We start from the raw sequence: 26,133 nt of genomic DNA, 5'->3' as shown, positions 1-26,133 counted from the left end.
CTCTTGGTGCCTGCTCAGAGTTTTATTTTTATTTTTTAAAGATTTTATTTATTTATTTGAGAGGGAGGGAGAGAGAGTGTGTGCGCGTACAAGCTGTGGGAGGTTGGGGGGGGGGCAGAGGCAGAAGGAGAAGCAGGCTCCCTGCTGAGCAGGGAGCCCAATGTAGGGCTTGATCCCAGGACCCCGAGATCATGACCTGAGCAGAAGGCAGACGCTTAACTGACTGAGCCACCCAGGCGCCCCCTGCTAAGGATTTTAGATGCAAACATGAAAAACTGATTGGGGCTGATATAAGCAGAAAAGAAGTTTCTCAATATAATGGAGAGGAGCTCACCGATTCTCTGGAAGCATTGGGGAAAACAGCCTCAGAGGGGACCCAGGCAGGAACAATGTCCACATCAGACCCCAGCTTGTGGGGACGTCACTGCTGCTGGTGTGAACACCCCCTGGCCGTTGGCCACTTTTCCCAGAACCCCTACCTCTGTTGCTATTGCCTGCCTTCTAAGTCAGACTGTGCTGGAGCCTGGCTTGCGTGCCTATAGCCCAGCAGTGAGGGGGCTGGGAAATGGACACACAGCATTTGGAGCCCCCAGAGAGAGGGAGGGGTTCACATTTGCAAGGTGGGAGATTCCTCAGACACGTGCAGGAGATTCAGATGCGAGGGGGGCAAAAAGAATGCTGAGTGTCCACAGCAGGGAGAGGGTGGGTGCTGAGGTGTCTCTTTTCTTCTCTCCAGAGCCAGATGCCTCCCCAAGTAGAGCCCCCCTGTTGCTATGTGTTTAGGGAGGAAGAGCTTAACTGGGGAAGGGAATCAATTTCTCTCCCCTGCCTCGAGACGAGCCCCAGACTATAGTTAAGATCTCTGGGGGCACTGAGAACTGAAAATACGGTGATCCCTCCCTCGACAGTGTTACTGAAAATAATTTAAAAATACTGAAATGTAAAATGAACTTAAGGGAGGTCAATGATCTCATCTCCCTTCTCCCTGCCTCCTCCACTCCACCCCCGCCTGTGATGCTTCATTTTAAATATGTCAAGTTATTCGAAGGGTTTTTCCCATTTTTGTGGCCTTTGAGAAATCTGCTTTATTGGGCAATCTGACCCAGAGGAAGAGACATTGGTTGCTGACCTCGGTGTGTGGAGTTAAAGTCATACCCATGAGATTATGTTGCTGGTAAGACTAGCTACCATTTAGGGGTGGGGGGATGGGTTAGCCTGGCCATGGGTATTAAAGAGGGCATGTTCTGCGTGGAGCACTGGGTGTTATGCACAAACAATGAATCATGGAACACTACATCAAAAACTAATGATGTAATGTATGGTGATTACCATAACAATAAAAAATTAAAAAAAAAAAAGACTACCTACCATTTATCGAGTGCTTAGGGTGTGCAGGCACTGGGGACAGCACTTTTTTTTTTTTCAAGATTTATGTATTTATTTTAGAAAGAGAGAGAGTGTAGAGGGAGGGGCAGAGGGAGAGAGAGAATCCTCGAGCCAACCCTGCATTGAGCATGGAGCCCGACACAGAGCTCGATCCCACGACCCTGAGATCATGACCTGAGCTGACTGAGCCACCCAGGCGCCCTTGGGGGCAGTGCATTTCATACAATATGATCAATCCTTAGGTCTTTTAATTTCCACGTGCAGATGAGGAAACCGAAGAGTCACAGGCTAGTAGGTGTCTGGAATCCAAGTCTTCCTAGACTGATGGCTCCCAGATACCATTAGACCCTCACCCCCGGCACCATTTCCCGGGTGACAGCAGGAAGGGACTGAGAACACCACCAGAAACGGCAAATGAGAGCCTCATGCATTATCTGCCAATTACCCAAATGTAGTACCATTCATGCACACAGATGAAATAGAGAATAAAACTTTAATAGAGCACCAGCACTATATAAAACATACACAGATAGCAAAATAAATCCAGTCCAAGTATCCCTGAGAATCCAGAAAGTTCACTGACCACTTTTGACTTGAGGCTGTTTTTCGGATCCGTCTCTTGGCCCTCTGGTTAGTCCTCATTTTAACTATTTTTGTTTCTTCTAATTAAAACTTGTTTCTTATATTAGTGAGCAGAAGAGGCTGAAAATTATACTCCCCAGTGATCAACAATTTTTTTTTTTTTTAAATCAGTGAGGCCTTTATAAAGCAGCACATTCCCACCATGGAGTGTTTTTGCCAAGCAAGCCTTTAAAATCTAGCTCTTTGGTTGTTTAGATGCTGTCCTGGAGTCTGAGAGTTCTAGATGTGGGGTTTGCTCAGGGGGTTTCCCGCTCCGCTGACGGTCAGAGGTGGGTGAGAGAAGGAGGGGGGTGCTGTACCCTGCTGAATGTGCTCCCTCCTCAGGGACCGGCTCGGAGGACCCCTGCCCAGACGGGACCCCAGGGGTGCAGCCATCGCCAGAATTCTGCCTGCTGTGTTCGGAGACTTGCATAATGACACTCAGTTTGTCAAAGACTTCATTCTCATCAGAGGGTGGGAAGGAGAAAAACAGAAGCGTACTGTGATGAGGATGGCCTAAAAACTATGGAAGGGGGGAAAAAAAAGAAAGAAAGTTAATGATCAAAATTTTCCCATTTCTTTTTCTGGGCTTACACAGATTTATACAGAACTCCTGGCTGGAGAAGCCTGGTTTAAAGCATTTGACAATCACAGCATCAGAGTTCCTCAAAAATTTAAAAACAGGATGGCGATATGATGCAGCAATTTCACCTCCTTTTTTTTTTTTTAAGATTTTTATTTGAGAGAGAGAGAGAATGAGAGACAGAGAGCACGAGAGGGAAGAGGGTCAGAGGGAGAAGCAGACTCCCTGCCGAGCAGGGAGCCCGATGTGGGACTCGATCCCGGGACTCCAGCATCATGATCTGAGCCGAAGACAGTCGCTTAACCAACTGAGCCACGCAGGCACCCAGCAATTTCACTTCTGAATACACACGCAGCGGAACTGAAAGCTGGGTCTCAAAGACATATTTGCATTGTTGACTCGTAACTTCTGTTCACAGCAGCATTACTCACGAAAGCCAGAAGGTAGTAACAATGCCAGTGTCCTTCAGCGTTGGAGTGGATAAATAAAATGGGTCTATCCATACAACGGAAAATGATTCAGCCTTGAAAAGGAATGAATTTCTGATACCTGCTACGTGGATGAACATTTAGGATGTCATGTTAAGTGGAATAAGCCAGACACTGAAAGGACGAATATTGTATGACTCTGCTGAATGTGAGGTCCCTAAAGGAGTCAAATTCATAGACAGAAAGTGGGATGGGGGGAGGTACCAGGGGCAGCGGAGGGGGAGATGGGGAGTTCTTGTTTACTGGGGACAGACTCCGTTTGGGATGATGAAAAAGTTCCGGTGATGGACAGTGGTGCCGGTTGCCCACCAATGTGACCCAGCGTGAATGCACTTAATGGCACTGAACTCTGCACTTAAAAATGGCCAAGATGGCAAATTTTATGTTCCTTGTGCTTTACCACAATTTCTAAAAATGTGACGACAAATCTGCACCTCAGAACCACCCTCTGACGGTGCAATGAGGTCCCCCTCTGATTGCTTCTTCTCTTAAACTGGGAGGGAGTTATTTTTAGACCGGTCCCAGTGCTGTGGCACTAACTTGGCCTGAGCGTCACCTCCTCTAGGAAGCAGCACATCACAAGCACGGGATGAATGTGTCTTGGAATAACGAGCAGAACCTCCCACCGTGTCCTCAGGCTGAGTTAGGGGCCCTTTTTGGGGGCTCGCCAGGACCCAATGTGTCCCCACTTTCAGCCCTCAGCCCTGCACTGCCCGCCCAGTCGGCAGCCACGTGTCACGGGTGGCTTACTCACCACCTGAAACGTCGCTAGTTGGAATCAACCTGTGCTGTGAGAAATACCAGATTTCGAAGGCTTTGTAGGAAAAAAAGAGCGTCAATATTTCAAAAATTAAAAAGAATACTCATTACATGTTGAAATGATTATTTTGTATATACTGGGTTATATAAAATATATTGTTAATGTTAATTTCATCTGCCCTTTTTTACTTAAAAAAAAAAACTCAAAAAACGTGGCTATTAGCCAATTTAAAACACACGTGGCTTGTGCTATGTTTCTGTCTAGCGCATTTTATGGACTCGGTTTATCGTCGGGTTTGTCTCTCCCCGGGAACAGGGGCTGGTTAAAGGCGGGAACCCGAGTCTAGCCATCTGGGCCTCTCCCGCTCTTTGGACCATGAAAGATGCCTGGATGTGGTTCCCAGAACATCTGCTGACTTCGTGTTTCCCGCTGTCCCTCCTCATAGTTCCACCAATGCTCTTGATCTTCAGGATCGTAGAGATGGTCTCCGGGCTCCGCAGCTTTCCCTCTCCCCTCCACTGTTGACTTGTAGCTTCACCCCTGACAGTCCGCTGCCCTCTTAATGCCATCTCCACACTCAGCCCTTTGATGGGACTTAACTTAAGCTGCTGGAGTGGTACTGCCCCTGGTGTGGACCTGTCAGGATTTCTACCTCCCACCGTCTGGGTCTCCACCAGCTGATGGGGGCGGGGGGGCAAGAGGAATTATGTCCAGATCTCTGTTGCACAAAAGAAGGCACTGGGGGCAGGAGGAACCTCCCCAAACCCTTGGGTCCAGTGGATTCGTAAGAATGGACTAGAGCCATTCTTGATTCTCCAGGGAAAGGGGACAGGAAGGAACAGAGGAAAATGCGCTGTGAGCCTCAGGAAAGCAAGGATCAGGCTGGTCTCCGGGTGGGACACACACAGAAACTCAATATATCCTATTGGATAAACCTCCCTATGGCTTCAACGCCAAGTCTCCATCCCCACTAAGTCTCCCGGAACTCGTAATTATTCTCTGGGCCATGGTTAGTGGACCTTTACATCAGGCATCAGGCTGGAGAATTTCATGATGCAATGATCCCAGTCTGCATAGTTTCCTGGCCCCTCCTTCATCCTCACCACCCCCCCGCCCCGCCCTTTTCCAGCACCTGCCAGCATTTCTCAGATGAATCACAGGGGCGGGCTCTGCAGGCTGGTCTGCAAAGTCTTCTAGCCTCGGAGCGGGGGGGGGGGGGGGGGGGGGGGGCTCATTCCAAGGGCCCCTTTCCGACGCCCGTCTCTGGCTTTGATTTGCCTGGAAGCACGTAGCCCCATCTGTCCTTTCCTGTCTGACCAGTCTGTGATGGCGAGCCAGAAGCACAAAGAGCAGGTGAATAGTTCTGCTTCCTGCTGGGTCTCCACTTACAAAACACTTTCTACCCCGAACAATGGACCTGCCCCTCTTTGTTCTTCCCACTTCTCCAGAGCTCGCAGAGACTTCCTGGCTCATTCTGGTGCTGCAGTCTCGGTTAACACCTCTTGTTAAAAGGGCTTGCCTGTGGTCACGTGTCTCCCTTTCCACCCACTGTGGATGCTGCGCGGCCCAGACCAGCCCTCATGGTGGAGTTGCGGTAGCCTCGGAACCCTGGGGCTGGCCTGGCTCGGCCGCGGGACTATGTCCTTCCCGGGGGGCAGTCTATAACCTCTGGGTGGTCTGGGGACAAGGCCCAACATCAGCTATGGTGACAATATGGTAAGAGGACCAGAAGGGAAAGAAGTGGCAAGGCCTTGATTAGGCACATGCACTTCAGAGCGTGGGACACCCCCTGGGTGAACATTCAGGGGCCTGCCGTATCAGCGAAGTTTCAGGGCTCCCATGGAGTAGGGCGTGCTGGACATCCTCTCCAAAGTAAAGGACCAATGATCACATCTCACCCCTCCCACCACTGAGAACTAGCAGGATGCTAGGTGGGCCTCTGTGGGTCTAAAGGCAGCACGTTCTGCCCCTGGGAATACAATTAAGAGGGACACAGGACAGCGCTGAGGGCAGGAGAGGGCCCTGCAGAAGGTAAGGGCCATGGAGCAGGGTGCCCTAGCCACATCCCGTGGCTGGTTGGTGCAGGGCTACCAAGGCCCAGCATGATCGATCACGGACGACACACCAGTTGAACATGAATTGGCTATGTGACGTGGCAGGTCTGTGGTAGGAAAGGGTCTGTGGTGGGAAAAGATGCTGGAGTGTCTGGCAAATCCTAAAGGGAGAATCACAGGGCAGGTCACTACAGTTTGGGGGCCGGGCTAGGCCATCACGCGGCAGACAATTACGCCCTATTTGAAAAACGGCTTCTAGATGTTATAGGGAGCTGGTCGAGACAGAGCCTGCAGCACTCTGACACTGAGAGACCAGGCCACCCAGAAGTGACCAACCACCACAAGGCCTTTTGGACCTACCAGGTCCTACAATGAGGTCAGAGGATGCATATGCATGGGGCCCAGCCTCCCGCACCGTCCACCCCTGCTGCACCAGCACCTCTACCTCTATTCACACCGTGACGATGGGGGGCGGGGAGCAGCTGAGGGAACAGAAGGTCAAACATGGTTCATGGGGAGGTTGGCGCAGCACGCAGGTGCAAACCCAAAATGGCCCGCGGTAGCACTGGGGGCTGAACCAGGGGGCCCTGAATGGCAGTGGAGAGGAGGAAGCCCTCCACCAGGCAGAGCTCTGGGCCGTGCATCTGGCTGTCCTCTTGTGTTGGAAGAAAAGTGGCCCAAGATTGGGCTCCTTGTGGACTCACCGGCAGAGGTTAATGGCTAGGCTGGTGGTCAGGGAACCCAGAAGAAGGGAGACTGGAGGGTCAGGGACGAGGAAGTCTGTGGGAGAGGCCTGTGTGTGGACTCAGGGGAGCGGCTCCAAGTGTCTCTGTATCATTTATGAACTCCAAGACCGCCACGGGGCCCTGGGTCAGTCAGGCCTCAGCAGTGCTGACCAAGGCCCTGTGGAACAGGGACAGCAAATCATTCCTCAAACAAGCGTCAACTCCTGTCGAGGGGCTTTGCTGCCCCTCCCAGTGTCGTCACCTCAGAACGTGACCTTATTTGGAGACAGCGTCTTTACAGAGGTAATCGAGCTAAAATGAACTCCTTTGGGTGGGCCTTGAATCCAATATGGCTGGTGTCCTTAGAAGAACAGGAAATGTGGACACAGACACACACACGGAGGACATCATGGGAAGATGAAGGCAGGGATTGGGGTGATGCGTCTACAAGCCCAGGGATGCCAGAGAGTGCCAGCAACCACCAGAAGCATCCTCAATGCCTAGAACGCATGGGTTCAGGAACCACGGGGTAGACACAGGAGTGGCCCCGCTTACCATCGCTCCCAGGGACCCACTCGGGGAACTTGGTGCCCCCTGCACATGCCATTTTAGGCTCTGTGAGTCCAGAGCAGGGTCAGCACACTACGGTGCAGCCCAGGAATTCAGCATGGTTTTAAGAGTTTTAAATGACTACATTTAAGTGGTTGTGTAAGTACCTATATAACATCTTCGTTTTGCCTCTTGGCCTCCAAGGCCTAGAATATTTGCTTTATCTGGCCCTTCAAGGGAGAGTTTGCTGACTGCTGGTCTAGAGGGTTCCCAGAGGGAGAGCCTTTCTCCCGGGGGCGGGGGGGCACAGCAAGTGTCCTGGTAAACTTTCAGTTAAGGCCACCCCCTCTTCATGTCAAGAGCCTAGCTGGCAAGGAAAGGAATCATCGGGTGACTCATGGGCTCCCCTGCACAATCCCTATGGCGAGCGGAGACGCAGGGCAGCCCAGACCTCTGGTGCCTGTGACCGGAGACTCAAGACTTCTCAGAGCGCAGGGCCTGGGTCACCCAATCAGATGGGCAGTGGCTAGTCACAGGAGAGGGGAGAGGGGCCTGCAGGGGACCAGGAGAGACCATGAGGGTCATTTGTGTCCTGGAGACCAGCCGAAGCAGAGTGGCTGGGGCTGGTGCCATCAACCTTCCTCTTGTAACTTTCCCCAGGAAGAAGGAGCAACTTCAGTCTCAGAGGCCCTGCTCCGGTGGGTCCCTGTGGTATAAGGGGTGCACGGTAGCAGATGCTGAGGTGTGCCCCCCAGATCTCCTTCAGGAAGGAGGCCCTCGAGGCCCCAGCTGAGGGCCCCCGATGACTCGGGGCTTCAGGGAGGGCAGGTCGGAGAAGGAACGAAGTCCGGGTTGGGAGGGAGGGCGTTGCCTCCTCCCGGCCGGCTGATCTGTGACCACGGGCATCCCTGGAGCGGGCCCCGGGGCACGGACCTGCACACAGACGGGTGTCACTCTCCAGGAAAGCCCGCCACGTGGTCTGGGCCGGCCCTGACTTAAAACGAGAAGCCCTCCCAGGCAAGGCTTTTGGGTCCACCGGGCCCCATTCTAGACCTACCTCTTTCAGGTGCTGTGGCAGGCAGTTCCCGGGGGAGAAGGCGTGCTTAGTCTTCTTGTACAAACACCACAGCAGGGCGGAGCAGCCGAGCAGCAGGAAGGCCGCGCACACTGAGGCTGCCAGGACCACGGCGACAGTCCAGGGCGGGGCCGTCTCTGCGGGGGGAGGGGGACGGGGCGGTGGGCTGCGTCAGGTTCAGGTCAAGGACACCTGAGGTCACCTGACCTCCACACTCTGCCACCATGGCAATCCGGTGGGAATCCCCAAAAATGGGGCTGGGTGCCTATCTCGGGAGGGGTGAGGAGAAAGCACGGGACACCTGCTCAAGGATCCAGGGGTTTCCAGCCAGTGCCTCCCCTGCCCCCGCTTCCTATCTTTTTCCAGCTTTGGTTTCTGGCACGACTGCTGACACACACGATGAGAACCATAAGCAGGGACTGTGAGCAATGAGCAATGAGCCTCTGCATGCTGGAGAAGACTCTGCGGCCTTAAAGCAGGAAACGGGACCCCAGAGCCCCAAGTAGACACACGCACCACGGTGCTTTGTACCGAGAAGGGCAAAAGCTCCTGGCATGGCAACACATCCAAGCCCCCGGCACTCAGACACCTGCCCAAATTCCACGCGGCTGGCACCAGCCAGCACCCACCGTGGGCTCTGTCTGGAAAAACTCAAGGCTGCCAAAAGAACTTAGCGTTTCTTCCAACAACACCTGGCCTTCCTTTCTCAGAGCCTTTGCTATCCGAAGCTTATGCGTGTGAATCCTTCCTCTGCCCCTTTGAGATGCACACATATCTCCTAAAACCCAGGGCTGTCTTTCTCAAGGACCTGCAAGCCATTCCTCTCAACTGCAATCTTCAGGAAGGAGGAACCCTGTCCCCAGCCCCGGCGGGGAGGGGAAGTCTGACTTGATTCAAGGCCAGTTGGCTTTCAACACCGATGGCCCAAATGCAGGGACACTGACCCACCCCCTCACCTGCTTTGTGATGTGTCATTTCCCCAATTCTCTCTTCTCTGCCCGTCCCTTGTTCTTCCTTTAAAACACCCCAGGTAACTCTTTCCCTCCTGTAAGTCCTTACTGAATCAAATCTGTTTTTACTGCTCTAACATCCGGCTTTATCTCTGACCAGGGCATTTAGGGTCCTGGCTCCCCTCATTCAGCACCAGGTGCCTTCTCCCGCCGCCCGGGGTCACCCACCCTCCCAGTGCCCAGGGCCTGGCAGCTGGCACCACCCTCCTGATTAAAACCCAAAGCATCTGGTGCCAAGAAAGGACAAGCCAATGAACCGTGCCCTTTCACAGCAAGTCCTTTTAAAAGGGAGTCATTTTATTTGCGGAGAAAGTGTCGATTCCTACTTGCACAGGGCAGACCAAAGCACGCCCCCCCCCCCAACCGCCGACACTGAGCAGCACGTGGCCCACAAGACAGTCCTTAGATGTCTGAATGGATGTGGTGTTTGCAGGGGGAGCAGGGGTTGGGACGGGCCTGCCTTCCTCCCTTGTCCCCTTGTGTTTTCATTCATGCCAGCAGTGGCCTCATCATCTTTCGGGCCTGTGCCCTTGCTGAGCTCAAAGGACCTCCTCCCAGACCCCCTGTGAAGTCAGGGGATGCTTTTGTAACTCACCCCGAGAAAGAAAGGGTCATTGCTTTCCATGGGCTGGGAATTAGGGGAGGATCTGGGAGCAGAACCCTCCGCAGAAAGCTCTCTTGACTTCTTTCAATCCTACCTGACCACGTGGCCAGGCGGACTGCCTCTCCCTGTTTCACCCGCAGGGAAATTGTGCCTGTGCTCACCTGTGGAATGAGTCCGTGGGCAGTAAATCACTGGACAGGTGACCTGCTCCGTCCCTGTTCATTTACTGGCTGAGCGACTCTGGGCAAGTTACTTCGCCTCTCTGAACCTTGATTTCCCAGTCTGTAAAAGGGGCGATCCTTACAGGGCTCTCATGGAAAAATGGGTTGTGAGGTTCAAAGGAGATAGCTATGTTTACACAAGACTAAAATGATGTTTGACAAAAGCAGGTTTTCAATGGGTTATACTTTTCTTTCATAAAGTGTTTGGGCTTTGTCAGTTCCTGGGTCATCATTTATAGCCACAAAATATTTGAAATATTCCTCTTGTAGGCCAAATTGTAGGCCTCAAAGCATGTCTTGTGACATAAAGGTCTCAGGACCATTAGGAATCCTTCACAATGTGATTTTGAGAATGTCATTACTAATAACCATAATGTCTAATGCATTAAGGGCTCACTTTGTACCAGGCACTGTTCTGAGCCCTCCCATCCCTGCGTGTGGCACCACTATCTGGGTCTCCCTATTCTGTAGATGAGGCGGCTGAGACACAGGGCCGTCCAGGACTCGTCCCATGTCCCATGTTACGTTCACAGGGGAAGGACAGGGCACTGGGTGATCCCAAAATACACTCAAGGTTTTGGGAAAGCAGGTGACAGGTGTTTAGAGATAAGAAGGATGATTCCTTTTTAAATATTTATTTACTTGTTTGAGAGAGAGAGAGAGAGGAGGGCATGTGAGCAGGAGAGGGGCAGAGGGAGAGAGAGAGAATCTGAAGCAGACTCCACACTGAGCACAGAGCCTGACATGATCCCACGACTGTGAGATCATGACCTGAGTGGAAACCAAGAGTCAGACACCCAAATGACTGAGCCACCCAGGTGCCCCTAAAGAAGGATAATTCTAAGACCAGGGATTCTAGTGACTCAAGTGGAATGGGGGCTTCCAAGGTACAGAATTCTGATCCAAGTAAAAGTGATTCAGGAGAGGAATAAAATGAGAAAAAACACAGAGAATGTCTGTAGAAATAACGTGTAGCCTACAAAATAACCTGCAGCCCACGAAGGGAGGGGTTTTTCTTATTTAAAGGCATTGCAGAGAGGCTCAGCCAGCTCAGACATAGGCAGGTCCACTGGGGCATTGACCTTGGGATTACAGATGATGCAAGGCATTGAACTGGGGGCCACAGAAAAAGAACGACAGAGAATTCCCTCCAGGGGGACAGCAGGATTTTCTATGGGGCTCTGTAGCCCTGAGAAAACTTGCTACTACGACTGCAGAAGAGCTCTGGATGACACCACAAAGATCCTGAGAGAATCCTGGGTTCAGGCAAACACTTTGTGCGTTCACAGAACCAGGAAGCAAAAAAAAAAAAAAAAAAAAGAAAAGAAAAAAGAAAAAAAAAAACCACCACCAACAACAAAAAAACAAAACAAGGAAGCAACAACAGTAACAAGATTCAAGAAACTCCAGGCCAGTGATCCTGAGGCTGATGTCCAGAAAAAATAACAAACATCCCAGAACGGATAATTAAGTGGCTAATTACCAACACATAAAAAGGATAAGAATGATAACCGAAAACAACATCCGGGCACCAAGAAGAAATGAGCTCAAAATGGCTGTCTTTCCTTTTTTGGATAGGGTGATTCATTGCTAGACTATGGGGTACGATGGGCTGGTTTTTCCCGGGCCGTGTTCCTTGGAATGCTGATCCTCAAAAAGGGTGCCAAAAGATCAAATATGCTAACAGTGGCGACTTTTCTGAGAGGGCCCCATCATTTCCAAGCACACCTGATTATGGGGCTCTTATTCTGAGAACTATCCATAAATCGTCATGAGCACAGTGGAGACAGCATTGCACTTGGCACTGGGTGTGTCCATTTTAGCTGGTATTTACCAGTTTTTTTACATTTACACTCACAGTGACTTTGTGGACAAAAAAACCCAACACAGCTTATAGAATAGTCCACTCTATTCCGATGGGTCAGTGATCAGCAGGCAAGTGGGTAAGCAGTCTAAAGGAAGGTGCATCCTGGGGTGCAACAAATGGGTAAAGATCCTGAAGCTCTTTCTGGCAAATGAGACGAGACAAAGCAAAACTGGGTGAGAAATACATTCAATGCCAGAAAGCAACACTCAGGAGCTTGCTAAGCAGAAATGACGCATCAGTGAGACTGAAGCATTGCAATTTTCTCCGAACTGCACTGTGACACAGAGGATGAGAAGTTATGTTCTCTCTGGAGGGAATTCATTACTACTCTCCTCTGTATTTCTGCAGCCCCCAGACCAGTGCCTCGCTTCCAGGAGAGCCTCGGTAAATGAAAACAGCCAGGAGTGGACCTGCGTGTATTCATCCTTCCACGGTCTGAGCTGGCTGAGCCTTGCACGATGTCTTTAAATAATAAAAAGGCCTGTTGTTTGTGTGCAGACATCCAGGCAGCAAGTTTGGATCACCCCGTATGCAAATGCCATGTGTCTGTATGTAAATGATCACAGTGTCCGGGCCAGTGGTACTCTCTCCCCCTCTCTCTTTTTTTAAAAAACAGGGAGCACTGTGAGCGACTGTGTTGAGGTCCTGGAAGCCGAGACAAGTAGCCCTTGGTGGGGACAGTGATCAAGGTCTCTAAGCTCTCCCTCGTGTGTCTGAGGGGGCTGGAGACATGCAGCCCAGGGAGGGGAGGCTTCTGGGCAGTGTGGCGGGGCTCGACCTTGCTTGGCTGATAAGACTTGTATCAGGAGGCCTGACAGGACAGAATGAGCACAGCGCGGGTGGGTGTGAGGAGGCAGCGTCCAACGAATGGAAAACGTGTCCATCCATCCCTTAGGTCTAAGAGGGAACGAGCTGCCTCAGGAGGGGGTGGTTTCCTTCCAACAGGAAGCTGATCAGTCAGAGCTGACCTGGCTTGAAGTTGGAGCCAGACGCGTTCATGTCTAAGGAACATTCCAATGCTAACACTTGGTGGGTGTCTATAAAGCGATTTGAAAGGCTCGGAAGAGGCAGAATTACAGCTGGTGCGTCTCAAGACTCACCGTCATCGGCTGTTTGCTCACACACAGGCTTGCTCCATTCCCCAGTTTTGTTCCGATCCGGAAGAAACCCTTGAACTTGAACACAGTAAGTTGCCCATGGCTCAAGATCTCTGAGGACCTCAAAGTCATATTGACAGGTCATTGGCCACTAGGAAGGAAGACAAAAATAAAAACAGGCCTCCGCAGTGAAGGGACACCATCTTCTCTTCGGCCCCCCGCCCCAATCTTACCAGTTATGATCTTTACTTTGCGCTCAAAAGAGGAAGCTGATGGAAGCAGGTGTTCCGCCTGGTTCATCTCTGGGGACCCTGAGAGCATCTTAAGGCGTGGGGCAAGGAATGGTCGTGGTCCTGACAAACCGCTTCATTTCCTGAATTCTCTAGTTTAGATGCCGTACAAACCAACCTACTCCCTTTTTAAGAGGAATTAGGTCGTATGGGCTGAACTGTGTCCCCTTCCCCATTCATATGTTCAAGTCCTAACCCTCAGTACCTTGGGAAGGGAGTTAGTTGGAGGTAATGACAGCAAATCGGCTCATTAGGACGAGCCCTAATCCAACATGACTGGCGTCCTTGTAGGAAGAGAAGATCTGGACACAGACAGGCACATGCCACGTAAAGATGAGCCGGAGATGGGGTTCTTGCTTCTACAAGCTAAGGAACCAAAGATTGCCGGCAATCTGGGAGCTAGGAGAGATGCATGGAACAGATTCTTCCTCATAACCCTCGGAAGGACTATCACTGCTTACACCTGGATCTCAGATTTCGAGCCTCCAGAACCTTGAGACAACATGCTCCTGTTGGGTTTGGGGAGTTTGGTACAGCAGCCCCAGAACTGTGACATGGGTCCATTCGAGTGACACTCCATGTGATTTTTCCTTCCAAGAGCAGGTTTCTGACCCTGGCAGCCCGGGGTTCTCTTTAGACTTGTCCTCTGCGTGAGTACCTGAAATGCCCTCACCTGGCAGTGGCCGGCCTCCTCTGCAAGGCACACACCTCGGCCTCCCTGACTGCTTAGTATGAATGTAAGCTCTCCTCATTCATGATATATTCCTGAGTTTGGTAAACCAAAACAGTTTCCGGCAAGGCAAAGGGAACTACAAGAGCATACGTCACCCATATTTCCATCATGGTTCTATTTCCTGATAGAAGGGTCCTATTTAAAATGTGTTACATGAGGGGCACCTGGGTGGCTCAGTCGTTAAGCGTGTGCCTTGGGCTCAGGTCATGGTCCCAGGGTCCTGGGATCAAGCCCCACATCGGGCTCCCTGCTCTGTGGGAAGCCTGCTTCTCCCTCTCCCACTCCCCTTGCTCATGTTCTCTCTCTGTGTCAAATAAATAAATAAAATCTTAAAAAAAAATAAAACAAAATGTGTCAGGTGAATAGGAACTTCAACAGAAAGTGAGCACAAACTCTTTTTTTTTACTTCAGTAATTGGTTATTTTTCTTTTGGCGTTGGGTTTGTTGACAACTTGTCTCTATTCCTTTACTGTAGGAGAGAGCCAAGCTCATTGATGACAAGAATTGGATTCTACCATTGACTACATGAAGAGTATGGTATAACTTCCAATAATTAAAAATAAAAAATCCGGGCTTTCATTCCTAGAAATCCCATACCCCTAAAACCTTGCAATGCTATTTTTTCAGGGATTCAGCTCAGGGTTGACCCACAGTGGCAGGCAGGGAGGGACAGACATGAAAAGCCCTGCTCAAGTCCCCTCTATTTGCTTTTTCTAGCTGTCTTTCACACCCAGGGAATTTCTGGTTTTATCCGTTCACATTGTCCCACCAGGAAGAAACAGAGTTTCCTGAAGCCTTTTATGCTATGAGTTTAGGAACCGGATACGGCAGCCTTTTAACACTGCGTTCTAAAAGGGAACCCTAATCGTCTTACGCCGTGTAGGCGCTGTAACAGAACACAGAGCAGGCGGCTTCTAAACAGCAAACGTGTACTCCTCACAGTTCTCAAGGCTGAGGAGTCCAAGACCAAGGCACTGGCAAACTTGGATCCAGTCAGCCAGTCTTCACGCTGTGTCTGCATCACAGGGCAGAAGGGCCTGCCCGGGGAGCTCTCTGGGGTCCCTTTTATAAGGCCGCTAATCCCCTGCCTCCCAAAGGCCCCACCTCCAACACCGTCACACTGGGGATTAGGTTTCCACGTGAGGGAGGACCTAGGGAACAGGCAGCCTTTCCAACACTTGCCGCGCCACACCAAAGGCTTCCACACAGCAGGCGGAAGTGACAGGACCAATGTGTCACCAGATGCCTATCCTGTGGGCACGTTCTAGATAAGGAGCTAAAGCTAAAGTGGGTGTTGCGCTTCATGCTTGGTACAGGAGGCATGCAGACATGGTAGGCTGTGGAAACGGATCCTTCATAAGAGTACGCTGCTAAGCCCCTGAGTGGGTCAATCCTGTCTTACCTTTGCATCCCAGAGCTTAGTGGAGATACCTGCATTTGGCAAGCGACTATAAAACTCCTCATTCTGGGGCGCCTGGGTGGCTCAGATAGTTAAGCGTCTGCCTTCGGCTCAGGTCATGATCCCAGGGTCCTGGGATCGAGTCCTGCATCGGGCTCCCTGCTCAGCGGGGAGCCTGCCTCTCCCTCTGCCTCTCTCTCTCTGTGTCTCTTATGAATAAATAAATAAAATCTTTAAAAACTCCTCATTCTGTATTGCTTTCTAGGCACACATCTCCTGGGGGCTTAACTATAAGCAAACTCATCTAGTCGGTGAAGAAGGCTGATATCCTGCATCATTTAATGGAGCATTTTGCGGGGGAAATTAGCTTGAGATTTTGGGGGCTTGTGCAGTATGTACATATAAATTTGATTACATAATTTCTAAGCCAACACACATGGGTAACCCTTTCCTCCCAAACTCTTGAGAATTAAATGATAGAACCAACATTTAATATAGAGGAGATGACATATATGTAACCTAACTTACATTAACATATGTGTAAGTCAGTTTAGGACCACAAATAGCATTCAGCTTGGAAGCACTAAGTATAAGGAAAAACCTGACCATGGATGAATGAAAATAGCCTTATTCTGTCTACATAAGGGGAAGGAAAAGCCCATGTATTGACCACACATGTTGTTCAGGTAACCGGACAAGTTTATTTTTTTCATTATGTCCTTAAACTCCCCCAATCCTGTGAAGTAGGTTATCATCCCCACTTTATTAATGAAGTGGGTTATTTTTTTAAAGATTTTATTTATTTATTTATTTATTTATTTATTTATTTATTTATTTATTTTGAGAGAGAGAGAGAGAGAGAGAGAGAGTGTGTGCCAGTGGGGGAAGGGGGAGACGGAGAGAGAGAATCTCAAGCAGACTCTGTGCTGAGTGTGGAGCCCAATGTGGGGCTCGATTCCACGATCCTGGGATCATGACCTGAGCTGAAACTGAGAGTCGGATGCTTAACTGATAGAGCCACCCAAGCGCCCCATGAAATGCATTATTATGCCCATCTTGTAGGCATGAGGAAGCCGAGGTCAAGAATGTGACTAGAGTCACATTGGCAGGAGCAACATTCCAACCAGGTCAGACTCCTAGCTCATGTTTTTAAAGGAACCATCCCCTGAAGAGGAGGAGAGCAATGGCGAAAACTGGGGTCAGACAGGTAAAATGTGACACTGTTCATCTAGCGTCCAGGGATGGGGCTGCCCAGACCATGGACTGGACTATTCTATGGTGTACATGGGGCACAGCGTTTCAGACCATAAAATAGCAGTCATGCAGCATGTCACCTGATTCAGCTGACTGCAACTTCCACCAGCCAACTGTTGAGTCAGCTCTCTCAACCTTCTCCTGCAACTTCCCTTCAGGGAGAGAAAGGCCTGCTCTAACTGTGCTAACACCCTGAAGTCTGCTGTATGCATTTCCCTTGGGGCCTGGGAAGCATGAGCCAAATACCAGGTATCCCTCAGACTGGGAAGCTTCTGGCACTCAGATGACCAGGCCTTAGATCCTGTGGACCATAAGGTGCTACCACCTTGCAAGACCCTGACTGGATGGCCTCCTAGCCTCCTTTCTCCATCATCATGGCCTCAGACTAACACTAGGCAAAGAAGGGGAGCCTATGTCTGAAATGCATATGATTTGCTGAGCTTACCTTTTCATCAGAACCATTTTTCCAATATTGCACATTATAAAACCACGAGTTATAAATATTCCTCATGGTCCATGTTTCAGGTTCATTCTCAATTTTAGGGGCTAGGAAACGCATATGTAAAGAATTAGCAAGTGCTTCTACTTGCATTCCAGGTGGTCCAATCATGGCTAAGAGGAAGAGAACAAAGCAAAATGACAGTCACAAATCACATTTTAAAAACATCAACATTTATTTCTCATAACTGTGCAGACCAACTGGTCGACTGAAGGACCCTGTCTTTGATGTAAGTTTGCTATGACATTGATTGACATGGTCAAGGAAGGTAGTTGGATTTTGTTTCTTAAAAAAAAATCTGATAGCCTTTTTTGTTTTATTAATCAAGTTTAGCCCATTTATATTTATTGTGATTTCTGATATATTTGATATTATTTTGTGTTTTCTATAAAGACTTTTTTTTTTTTGGTGGTTTGTTCCTCTCCTCTTTTTTCTTTCTACTGGGTCGAATTTTCTTTATTTTCTTTGCTGGGTTGGAAGTTACAGATGGTATTTCTACTACTTTTAGTGCCTAACATACATAATTAATCATACACACTTCCCAAAAAAGTCTGTAGCTGTTTCTGCCCAAATGCTCTTTTATTGGATATTCATGTGGCTAGCCCCTTTGCTTCATTTGGGTCTCGGGTCAAATGTCACCTCCTCAGAGAGACTTTTTTACCACCCTATGTAAAGAGCAGCTCCCAACATATCCTGCACTGGTACCTTCCCTTATTTTCTTGATCTATTTGTTTATCTGTCTTCCCCCCATTAGACTGTATGCTTCCTGAGGGCCGGGATTTTGTCTTGCTATTATAGCTTCTGCACTAAGAATGTGCCTGGCATATAGTAGGTGCTCAATAATAATTGTACAATGAATAATAAATATCTCTGGGCAACTGTGCTATTTGAGTTATATCCTGTTTTCTTCTCTGACTGCTGTTATTCTTTTTTTTTTTTTTTGAAGCTGTAAATGGGACTGCTTCCAGCATTTTACCTTGTCTTTGATCTGCTGGTAGCTAAAAACCAGATAAGAAAATTTATTAGATACTTTTCAAAGCAAGGATAAACAGATTCTATGTGACTTCTTGCAGCACTTTCCTGTCATATAAACTTCAAGAGGCAAGGATCTAAAGTAGGTTGCTAAAAGCATGGACACAGGGGCCTCAGGGGCTTGGCTCTGAATCCTTACTGGGCCATTCCTTATCTGTATGACCTTTGGGCAAGCTGCTTTTCTATTCTGTATTAATTTCTAAAGGGAATTTCCGCAGATGGGCCCAACATAGGAATTGGAACCAGTCAGGACCTGGTAAGTCAGTCAGCAATTACAGGAGCAGAAACCTGTACTATGTTTTGGAAACTTGACTACTGCTAAGCTGCTTGTATTTTTTTAATGTTGATTTTTCTTAGCTTTTGTAAAGATACCTTTAGAAAAGATAATATAACCTTGATAATTTCTGACTCCAGAAATAAGAGTTTTGTTGTCAAGCCTGGGACAGAATTGGGAAAGAACAGAAGGGTATCCTAGCTGCATTCCCCACCAGGGGAGGCAAAACTGTGGGAGCCATGGGGGTCCAGAGCAGGGAGCAGTATAAACACCCCACACCGCACAGACACAATCCCTCCAATGCTTCCCTGGAGGTGCTCCTGGGAAGGCTGCAACTTGAGTCTTGTCTTACTGTCTCAATTGCTATAAGGTGGTTTCATTCATTTCCAATTCCTGATGTTCTAATTATGTTCACCTCATGACGTCTGGTGAATCCCCATGACCCTCCAGATCTAACCTGGGAACACTCTTTTGGATGCTTACCAGCCAGCCTGACCCAACACATCTGTCATTAGTCGAATCCATTGCTCTGGCCTTCATTCTGGGCAGGCTGGCTGTCTGCACCTGGTCGTCTTCCTGTCTCTACACCTGCCTCGAATAACCTTTATTCTTCTGCCTGTCATGTCACATTTCCTTCCATCCTAACTCCAAACTGACTTCCTCCCAGAAAATGTACTACATTAATCCTTCCAGTTCTTCTCATTAACAACACTGGCCTCAACTCATTCTTTACCCACAAGGCATTAATGTTAATAGATTTATATTTAATTATTGTATTAACTTTATGACCAGCCCTTCCTGTCTCTCCCACAGACTTCCTTCTGGCCATAGCCCTTCTTATTATACTCCCTACGCTCCTTGTGCAAGGCCACCCACTCTGTGGGTGCTCAAAGAATCCTCCCTGACCAGGCTACCCCATGGGGAAAGAAAACCAAGGCACAATGCTGGCATTACAATGAAATGGAAAACAAAGTGGCTTACTGTCATCCACAGGACAGAAGGTGATGTTTACCCAGTCCGAATGCTCATCTGCAAATTCAGCCCTGACTCTCAAGGTGTGATCACCATACTTGGAAAGACTTGAGAAATCACATTCTGTCAAGGCAGTACTTGTGCATGTATCTTGGAATTTCCTATAACTGTAAAATCAGAAAAATAAAACCATGAAAATTCCCACTTCAGTCTCTCTGGGGCTGACTGGTGCTTTATTAATCCCTACTACCAAAGGATAATGGAGGATAATGAGAGAAAAATAAACTGAATTCTTAATCATCACTTTTGATGAATAGCATGCATCATTTATATGAGCATTTCCCCAACTGTGCTCCATGGGATTTCAGTGATTCTTGAGATATTATAAGTCATTTCAAAAATAATCTGTCCCTGGGCGCCTGGGGGGCTCAGTCAGTTAAGCAACTGCTTCTGGCTCGGGTCATGATCTCAGGGTCCTGGGATGGAGCCCGGCATCGGGCTCTCTGCTCAGTGGGGAGTGTGCTTCTCCCTCTCTCTCTCTCTCTCTCTCAAATAAATAAATAAATAAATGAATAAATAAATAAATAAATAAAAATCTTTTAAAAATATATCTGTCCCATGGTCAAATGATTTGGGGCAGAATCGAGGTTAAACATAAAGAAGTGTCTGTCTTCATAACAGAACTCCCTCAGCGACTTTCATATCTTAATGAGCACGTGCCTCTCCAAAATGGGGTTGAGTATTCAATATATTTGACCAAGAAAGCTTTCCTCCTTGATTATGCTGTTTATGAAAGCAGAGGGACATGGTCTGTGAATACTGTGTACACAGATTAGCCAAATAGTGTCCCGAAAATGACTATTGCTGCAATTACTCTGGAAACACCATGCAACGATTTGTTCTTATACAGATTTGTTTTATACAATATGTTTAAAACAGAGCTCCAGCCCAGACACCCACCCCTGAAGGGAGGGTGGCAGAAACGTGAAGTTGAAGAAGGAAAAGGATGTCTGGGAAGACCGGCAGGTGCGTGTGACCACCTCACGACCACCTGAGGTGTAATCAGCTCCACCTGACCCAAGGACACCCAGGCTCCTGTCTCGCAAAAAGGGAGGGTTTTGTCTGACTGGTTCCTCAGTGTACCTTCCACCGATTTGGCTGCCCTTAGGGGTGACAATGAAGGTGATAAAAATAGTAACAGCCCACTAGTCAAGCACTTAGGTGTCAGGCAGGGCAGGAAGTATTTTTTATCTGTATTACGTCACTGAATTCACAAGCCCAGGAGGGCAGAATGGGGATCACTCCTATTTTATAGATGGGACGCAGGTATGGAGAACCTAAGAAACTTGCCCAATGGAGCTGGGATCGGCTTGACTTCAGAGCCCACGGTCTTTTTTTTTTTTAATTTTTATTGTTATGTTAATCACCATACATTACATCATTAGTTTTTGATGTAATGTTCCATGATTCATTGTTTGTGCATAACACCCAGTGCTCCACGCAGAATGTGCCCTCTTTAATACCCATCACCAGGCTAACCCAGCCCCCCACCCTCCTCCCCTCTAGAACCCTCAGTTTGTTTTTCAGAGTCCATCGTCTCTCATGGTTCGTCTCCCCCTCCGACTTACTCCCCTTCATTCTTCCCCTCCTGCTATCTTCTTTTTCTTTTTTCTTAACATATGTTGCATTATTTGTTTCAGAAGTACAGATCTGTGATTCATCAGTCTTGCACAATTCACAGCGCTCACCATAGCACATACCCTCCCCAATGTCTATCACCCAGCCACCCCATCCCTCCCACCCCCCACCACTCCAGCAACCCTCAGTTTGTTTCCTGAGATTAAGAATTCCTCATAGCAGTGAGGTCATATGATACATGTCTTTCTCTGATTGACTTATTTCACTCAGCATTACACCCTCCAGTTCCATCCACGTTGTTGCAAATGGCAAGATCTCATTCCTTTTGATGGCTGCATAATATTCCATTGTGTATATATGCCACACCTTCTTTATCCATTCATCTGTCGATGGACATCTTGCAGAGCCCACAGTCTTAAGCACCACACCTCACCACATTCTTGGCGATGCCCAGAACAATTTCTGGCTAAAAGTAGGTAGAGATAATTGGGCTCAGACTATTCTACAATCTGCTCTTTTCACGTACTATACCACAAACATTCGTCAATCAACTCTTCATGGGTTGCCTAACATCCCACCGTTTGGAGACTCCAGGGGTCACGGCATGAAGGGGGCTTCCCTACACGTGGCCACTTCCTTCATTTAAACTAGCATGTCAAGTGGCTGGAACATGGAATATTCCAGCAGTTGTTTTGCAATAACTTCTCTCTCCCCAGGTCATTTTTATGGCATTTAAAAATATTTCTCACTTGGGGAGCCTGGGTGGCTCAGATGGTTAAGCGTCTGCTTTTGGCTCAGGTCATGATCCCAGGGTCCTGGGATCGAGCCCCGCAATGGGCTCCCTGCTCAGCGGGAGGCCTACTTCTCCCTCTCCCACTCCTCTTGCTTGTGTTCCCTCTCTCACTGTGTCTCTGTCAAATAAATAAGTAAAATCTTTAAAAATATATATATATTTTTCTCCCCATTAAATAGGTCATATAACCCATTCTCCACATTTACATCTCAGGTTTTCAAAGATGTTTCTGTAGTCAAATCACCAATCCATCCTCCCAAGCGCTCCTCTGGTCACCCCGGCCCCACGTACACATATAAGAGAGTCTGTGCTACCCAACCTCTCAAGCTGAATTCTTTTTTTTTTTTAATTTTTTTTTCAAGCTGAATTCTAAACAAATCTTTCACAAGCTATGGAAAACAGTAATCAGATTTTTCTAGATCAACTTTCTTGATCTAGACACAAGGACACCCCCCAGCACATGCTTTGTTTTTCCCAGCACATCTCATGCTCAGTCTGCACTTCTGTGCTAAGGATACCTGATTCTCGGTTGCTGGGAAGCCACTAGGAACTCGTACCTACAAGATGGACATCCCAACCAAACACCTCTACTACAAGGGCATAGAATGGAACAACAAAGGATAAACGGATGGGGGGAGAGAGAGAGGGAGGTTAATTTTGCACAGTGAAATCTCTAGAGCTGTCAAGACTGCAGACACAGACATGAAATTATCAAACCAATCAGTGGTAGAAAATAGACAGCAGGGAAAAATCAGCAGCAGAATCACCTGTCCTAAACCCTTGAGTAAACTGACAAATTGGACTAATGACTGTAGGTCAGATGAAAGTCCTGCCCCAATGTTAAATAGCCAACCTTGATAGCTGTAGATGGTGATGTAAAAGATTATCCTTGCTCTTTGGAAATTCACCATGAAATATTAAGTGACAAAGGGCATGATGTAAGACAGAGAGAGAGGGAGAAAGGAAATGTAGCAAACCTTAAAAGTTGGTGAATCTGGACATAAGCTATTTGGAAGTTCTCTGCACTGTATTTTATTTATTTATTTGTCAGAGTGAAAGAGCACAAAGCAGGGGGAGTGGCAGGCAAAGAGGGAGAAGCAGACTCCCCGCTGAGCAGGGAGCCCGACGTGGGGCTCGATCCCAGAACCCTGGGATCATGACCTGAGCTGAAGGCAGACGCCTAACCAACTGAGCCACCCAGGCACCCCTGTCCTTGAAATCTTAAAATGTTCTGTTAGTGGGGAATTACTTCGAACTAAAAAGTGCCCAAAAAAGTCAAAAAAGACTAGCTTATTCATCTTCCTACGTCTTCTCTGCATCAGCAGGCCTGGGATATGTTTGTAAAAGAAATCTGGAGGAGGAGGAGTGTGGGATTAATGGGATCTGGGACCTATGGTTCCTTCTGCTTCATCGAAGGGACTGCCTATCTTTGTATGTGTCTGAGTCACGTTGGAAGCAGGTGTGTTGGCTCATCACCCTTTGGCCCCCTGCTGCTGTTTGCACTTGGCCTAAAGGTGCATCACCTGCATCCAGCCGGTGGTGTATGATGGCAAGCTGCTGAGGGAGGGCTGACAGAGGGAAAAACTGGCAGGGCAGGTCCTGGGAGGTCAGAACACCACTGAGATAATTGTCTTGCTGACACTCACCCTTCCTTCTGATGCTTTCAGGGGCTAGAGCTTTTCACAGCCAGTAGCTAGCTGTCTTACTTTCAATTTTAGGACACAGCCAGAGTAACTGAGCACCCACTATACAAATCATCTGCACCCCACAGCACGGTGGTGTTCTGTTATAATCTGCTGGAGGGGATGGGTGGTAGCACGGCAAGGGCCAACCTGCTTTGCATACCTCGGTTTTCCTGGATGGCTCCCACTTGCAAATCATTGACTTCGAGCAATACTGCTCTCCTAAGTGGGGATGATCTCAGTGACATTTTTTTCTCTTAAAAAACATCAATTGTGACAAATGCTTGTGTTGCAACAGGCTACCACTATGGCCAATGACATCCTTAGCCACATGATCAAATGTCGGTATATACCAGTGGCTCTGCGGTCATCAAACGATGAACCATCCCAACAAGAAAAAGTAAAAAAGACTTGTCTCTTTTCAGAGAACAGAACTTTCACAAGAATTTCCCGGACAGAAAGAAAAAGGTCAGCAGTGAGGTTCCCTATGGGCTGTCATGGTCATGCGGGTGAGGGCAGTCAGACTCTCTTGTGGTCCGGCCCAGTGACCAGCTCAGGGCCTTCCCACCAAGAGCACCCCAGACTCACCTTTGGTACTGAGCTGTGAAAGTCAGATTGCCTTTGGGAAAAGCAGGCAACTCCCACTGTAGAATGTTCTTGAAATTAACTGACTTCATTCTGACGTTTTCAGGAGGTGGCACGATTCCTAATGCTGTAAAAATAAAAGGGAAAAGTCTGCATCTTTGTTCCTCAAAAAAGTTGCACAAGTAAATGACTATATCCAACACTTGGGTCTCCCCTATGGTTCCATGTCTTCAAATGGGCATGTGGGTGAAGGAAAAAGAGACACGCATTAGCTGTACTAAGGAGTCTGGATTTTATCTGAAGAACCGCTGGGGTGGGGGGGCTGTTGGAGGTTGGGGTGGGACAGAGAGCAAGAATGAAGTGGGGACAGATAGGGGTGACCAGGATTTGGGTGGTGGGAGAAAGGTGGGGTAGATGGATTTTAGATATATTTCCAGAGGTACAGACTCTAGACTTGCTGATACTTTTGGTGTGGAGAAGTTAATATTCATTCCTGGCTTAAGCATCTGATGCCGACTGGGGCTGGGGGCAAGGACATCAACAGTCCCATTTCAGCTGCATTAGGTCTGAGATGCTGCAGAGAGATGCACACAGGAATGTCCCAGACAGCTGGAGAAAGGAGCCTGCGCATAAAGGAGAGATCTGGACTAGAGGTAGAAATCATTTTTAAACTTTTTAATAGAAAATATCAAACATAAACAAAAGCAGACGGAAGAGTATGATAAACCACCACCGGCCCATGACCCAAGGGTGCCAACAGAGATTCACATTTGAGTCACGGGCCTATAGCTGGGTTCTGCTGGTATCCCCTACAGGGATAGCGAGAGGGGAGGGTGGAGGGCCCGGGCAAGAACTGGGCTATACAGAGATCTGGCAGAGGTGGAAGATGCTAGGTAGAAACAGCCTGAGAGGTAGGAGGAAAACCAGGAGCCTGTGGCATCCTGGAAGGCTGGGGATGAATTCATCAGAAAGCAAGGAGGGGCCCATCGTTGTTTGAACCCGGGCAGGAAATTTAGAGGAGGGCAGAAAAGGTTTCAGTGGATTTAGAACTCCGAAGACAGAGCTGTGGAGTTGAGGGGCAGACCTCAGATGTTGGGGTGCTGAGTACTTAATGGGAAGCCCTGACGGCCGGACCCGGCACCCGATCACTTCCAGTGCGCCTCTGGGGTCCGCTCAGGAGTCGCCTTGGGGCCATCGCTGCCGGCATCGTAGCTCGGCCTTCAGTTCCCAAGCGCACGTCGGGCCGTCGTCCCCTCCCCGCGGACCCCTCACCTGACATCAGGAGGCAGCCGCCCAGCCAGCTCCGCAGGCTCCGCGGCATGGCCGCGCCGGGAGCCGGGAGGGCGCTCGGGGGGGTGGGGGTGGGGCGCGCCAGCAGCCGGGCAAGCGCCCCCGAGCCCGCACCCCGAAGCGCTGGCCGGTCCTCCCCACCCCTCGCGGAGGCCGCTTCCGGGTACTGGAGGGGCGGGGCGGGGCGGGGCGGGGCCAGACCCCGCCCCCTTCCTGGGCCCCGCCCCGGCCGGAGTCCACCGCCGCGCTTTGCTGGGGAAGAGGGCGGTGTCCCGGGGGGCCTGGCGGGTGGTAGGGAGACGCGAAGGGAGGGGACCTTGCTTCCCCCAAAGGGGGGGGTTGCAAAAGACTAGTAGCAAAACTGTACGTACAGTGCCCCGATTGGGGAGACGCCTCCCCCAACATTAAATGCATGCTTTTCCAAGTTAAATAAATACACTACAACGCCCACCTGGAGGTTCTATCTGGCGTTATGGGTGGTGGTGGTTTTTCTTGACACCATTCAGTATTCCGCAAGTTTTCTCCAGTGAAAACTTTCTCCAAGTTTTCTCTATGATCTCCTCTCCCGGCAAATAGGTTGATTTTAAAGCTCTCCATTAGCAAAGACAGTTTGAAAGGGTCTTCTTTACCCCCTCCCACCCAGGGATAAACA

The 26,133-nt window shown here is 49.0% G+C and overlaps 1 protein-coding gene across 1 annotated transcript; it reads right to left on the bottom strand.

The window, feature by feature from the left end:
- Positions 1–1,862: 1,862 nt before the first annotated feature.
- Positions 1,863–25,637, bottom strand: IL10RB (interleukin 10 receptor subunit beta). Its single transcript, XM_027586278.1, has 7 exons — positions 25,464–25,637; positions 24,195–24,318; positions 19,503–19,660; positions 17,162–17,328; positions 13,044–13,191; positions 8,224–8,378; positions 1,863–2,530 (listed from the first exon to the last, which is right to left on the bottom strand). Exons 1-7 carry the CDS (start codon positions 25,510–25,512, stop codon positions 2,204–2,206), a joined length of 1,128 nt encoding a protein of 375 aa, XP_027442079.1. The 5' UTR covers positions 25,513–25,637; the 3' UTR covers positions 1,863–2,203.
- Between the last annotated feature and the right edge of the window lie 496 nt (positions 25,638–26,133).

The sequence above is a fragment of the Zalophus californianus genome, chromosome 1 (assembly GCF_009762305.2).
Source record: "Zalophus californianus isolate mZalCal1 chromosome 1, mZalCal1.pri.v2, whole genome shotgun sequence".
NCBI lineage: Eukaryota > Metazoa > Chordata > Mammalia > Carnivora > Otariidae > Zalophus > Zalophus californianus.
Note: the sequence above shows the minus strand (reverse complement) of the source record. Positions and strands in the feature narration are given on the sequence as shown.

Bases quoted from the DNA above. Each gene is read 5' to 3' on its own strand.
- IL10RB (XM_027586278.1), bottom strand. From the start codon at position 25,512: ATGCCGCGGAGCCTGCGGAGCTGGCTGGGCGGCTGCCTCCTGATGTCA. The intron at 17,329-19,502 runs GTAAGCCACTTT...TCTTCCTCTTAG, and splicing joins CTTCTGTCCTGTGGATGACA to CCATGATTGGACCACCTGGA. The intron at 13,192-17,161 runs GTAAGCTCAGCA...CTTCCTTCCTAG, and splicing joins AAAATGGTTCTGATGAAAAG to TGGCCAATGACCTGTCAATA.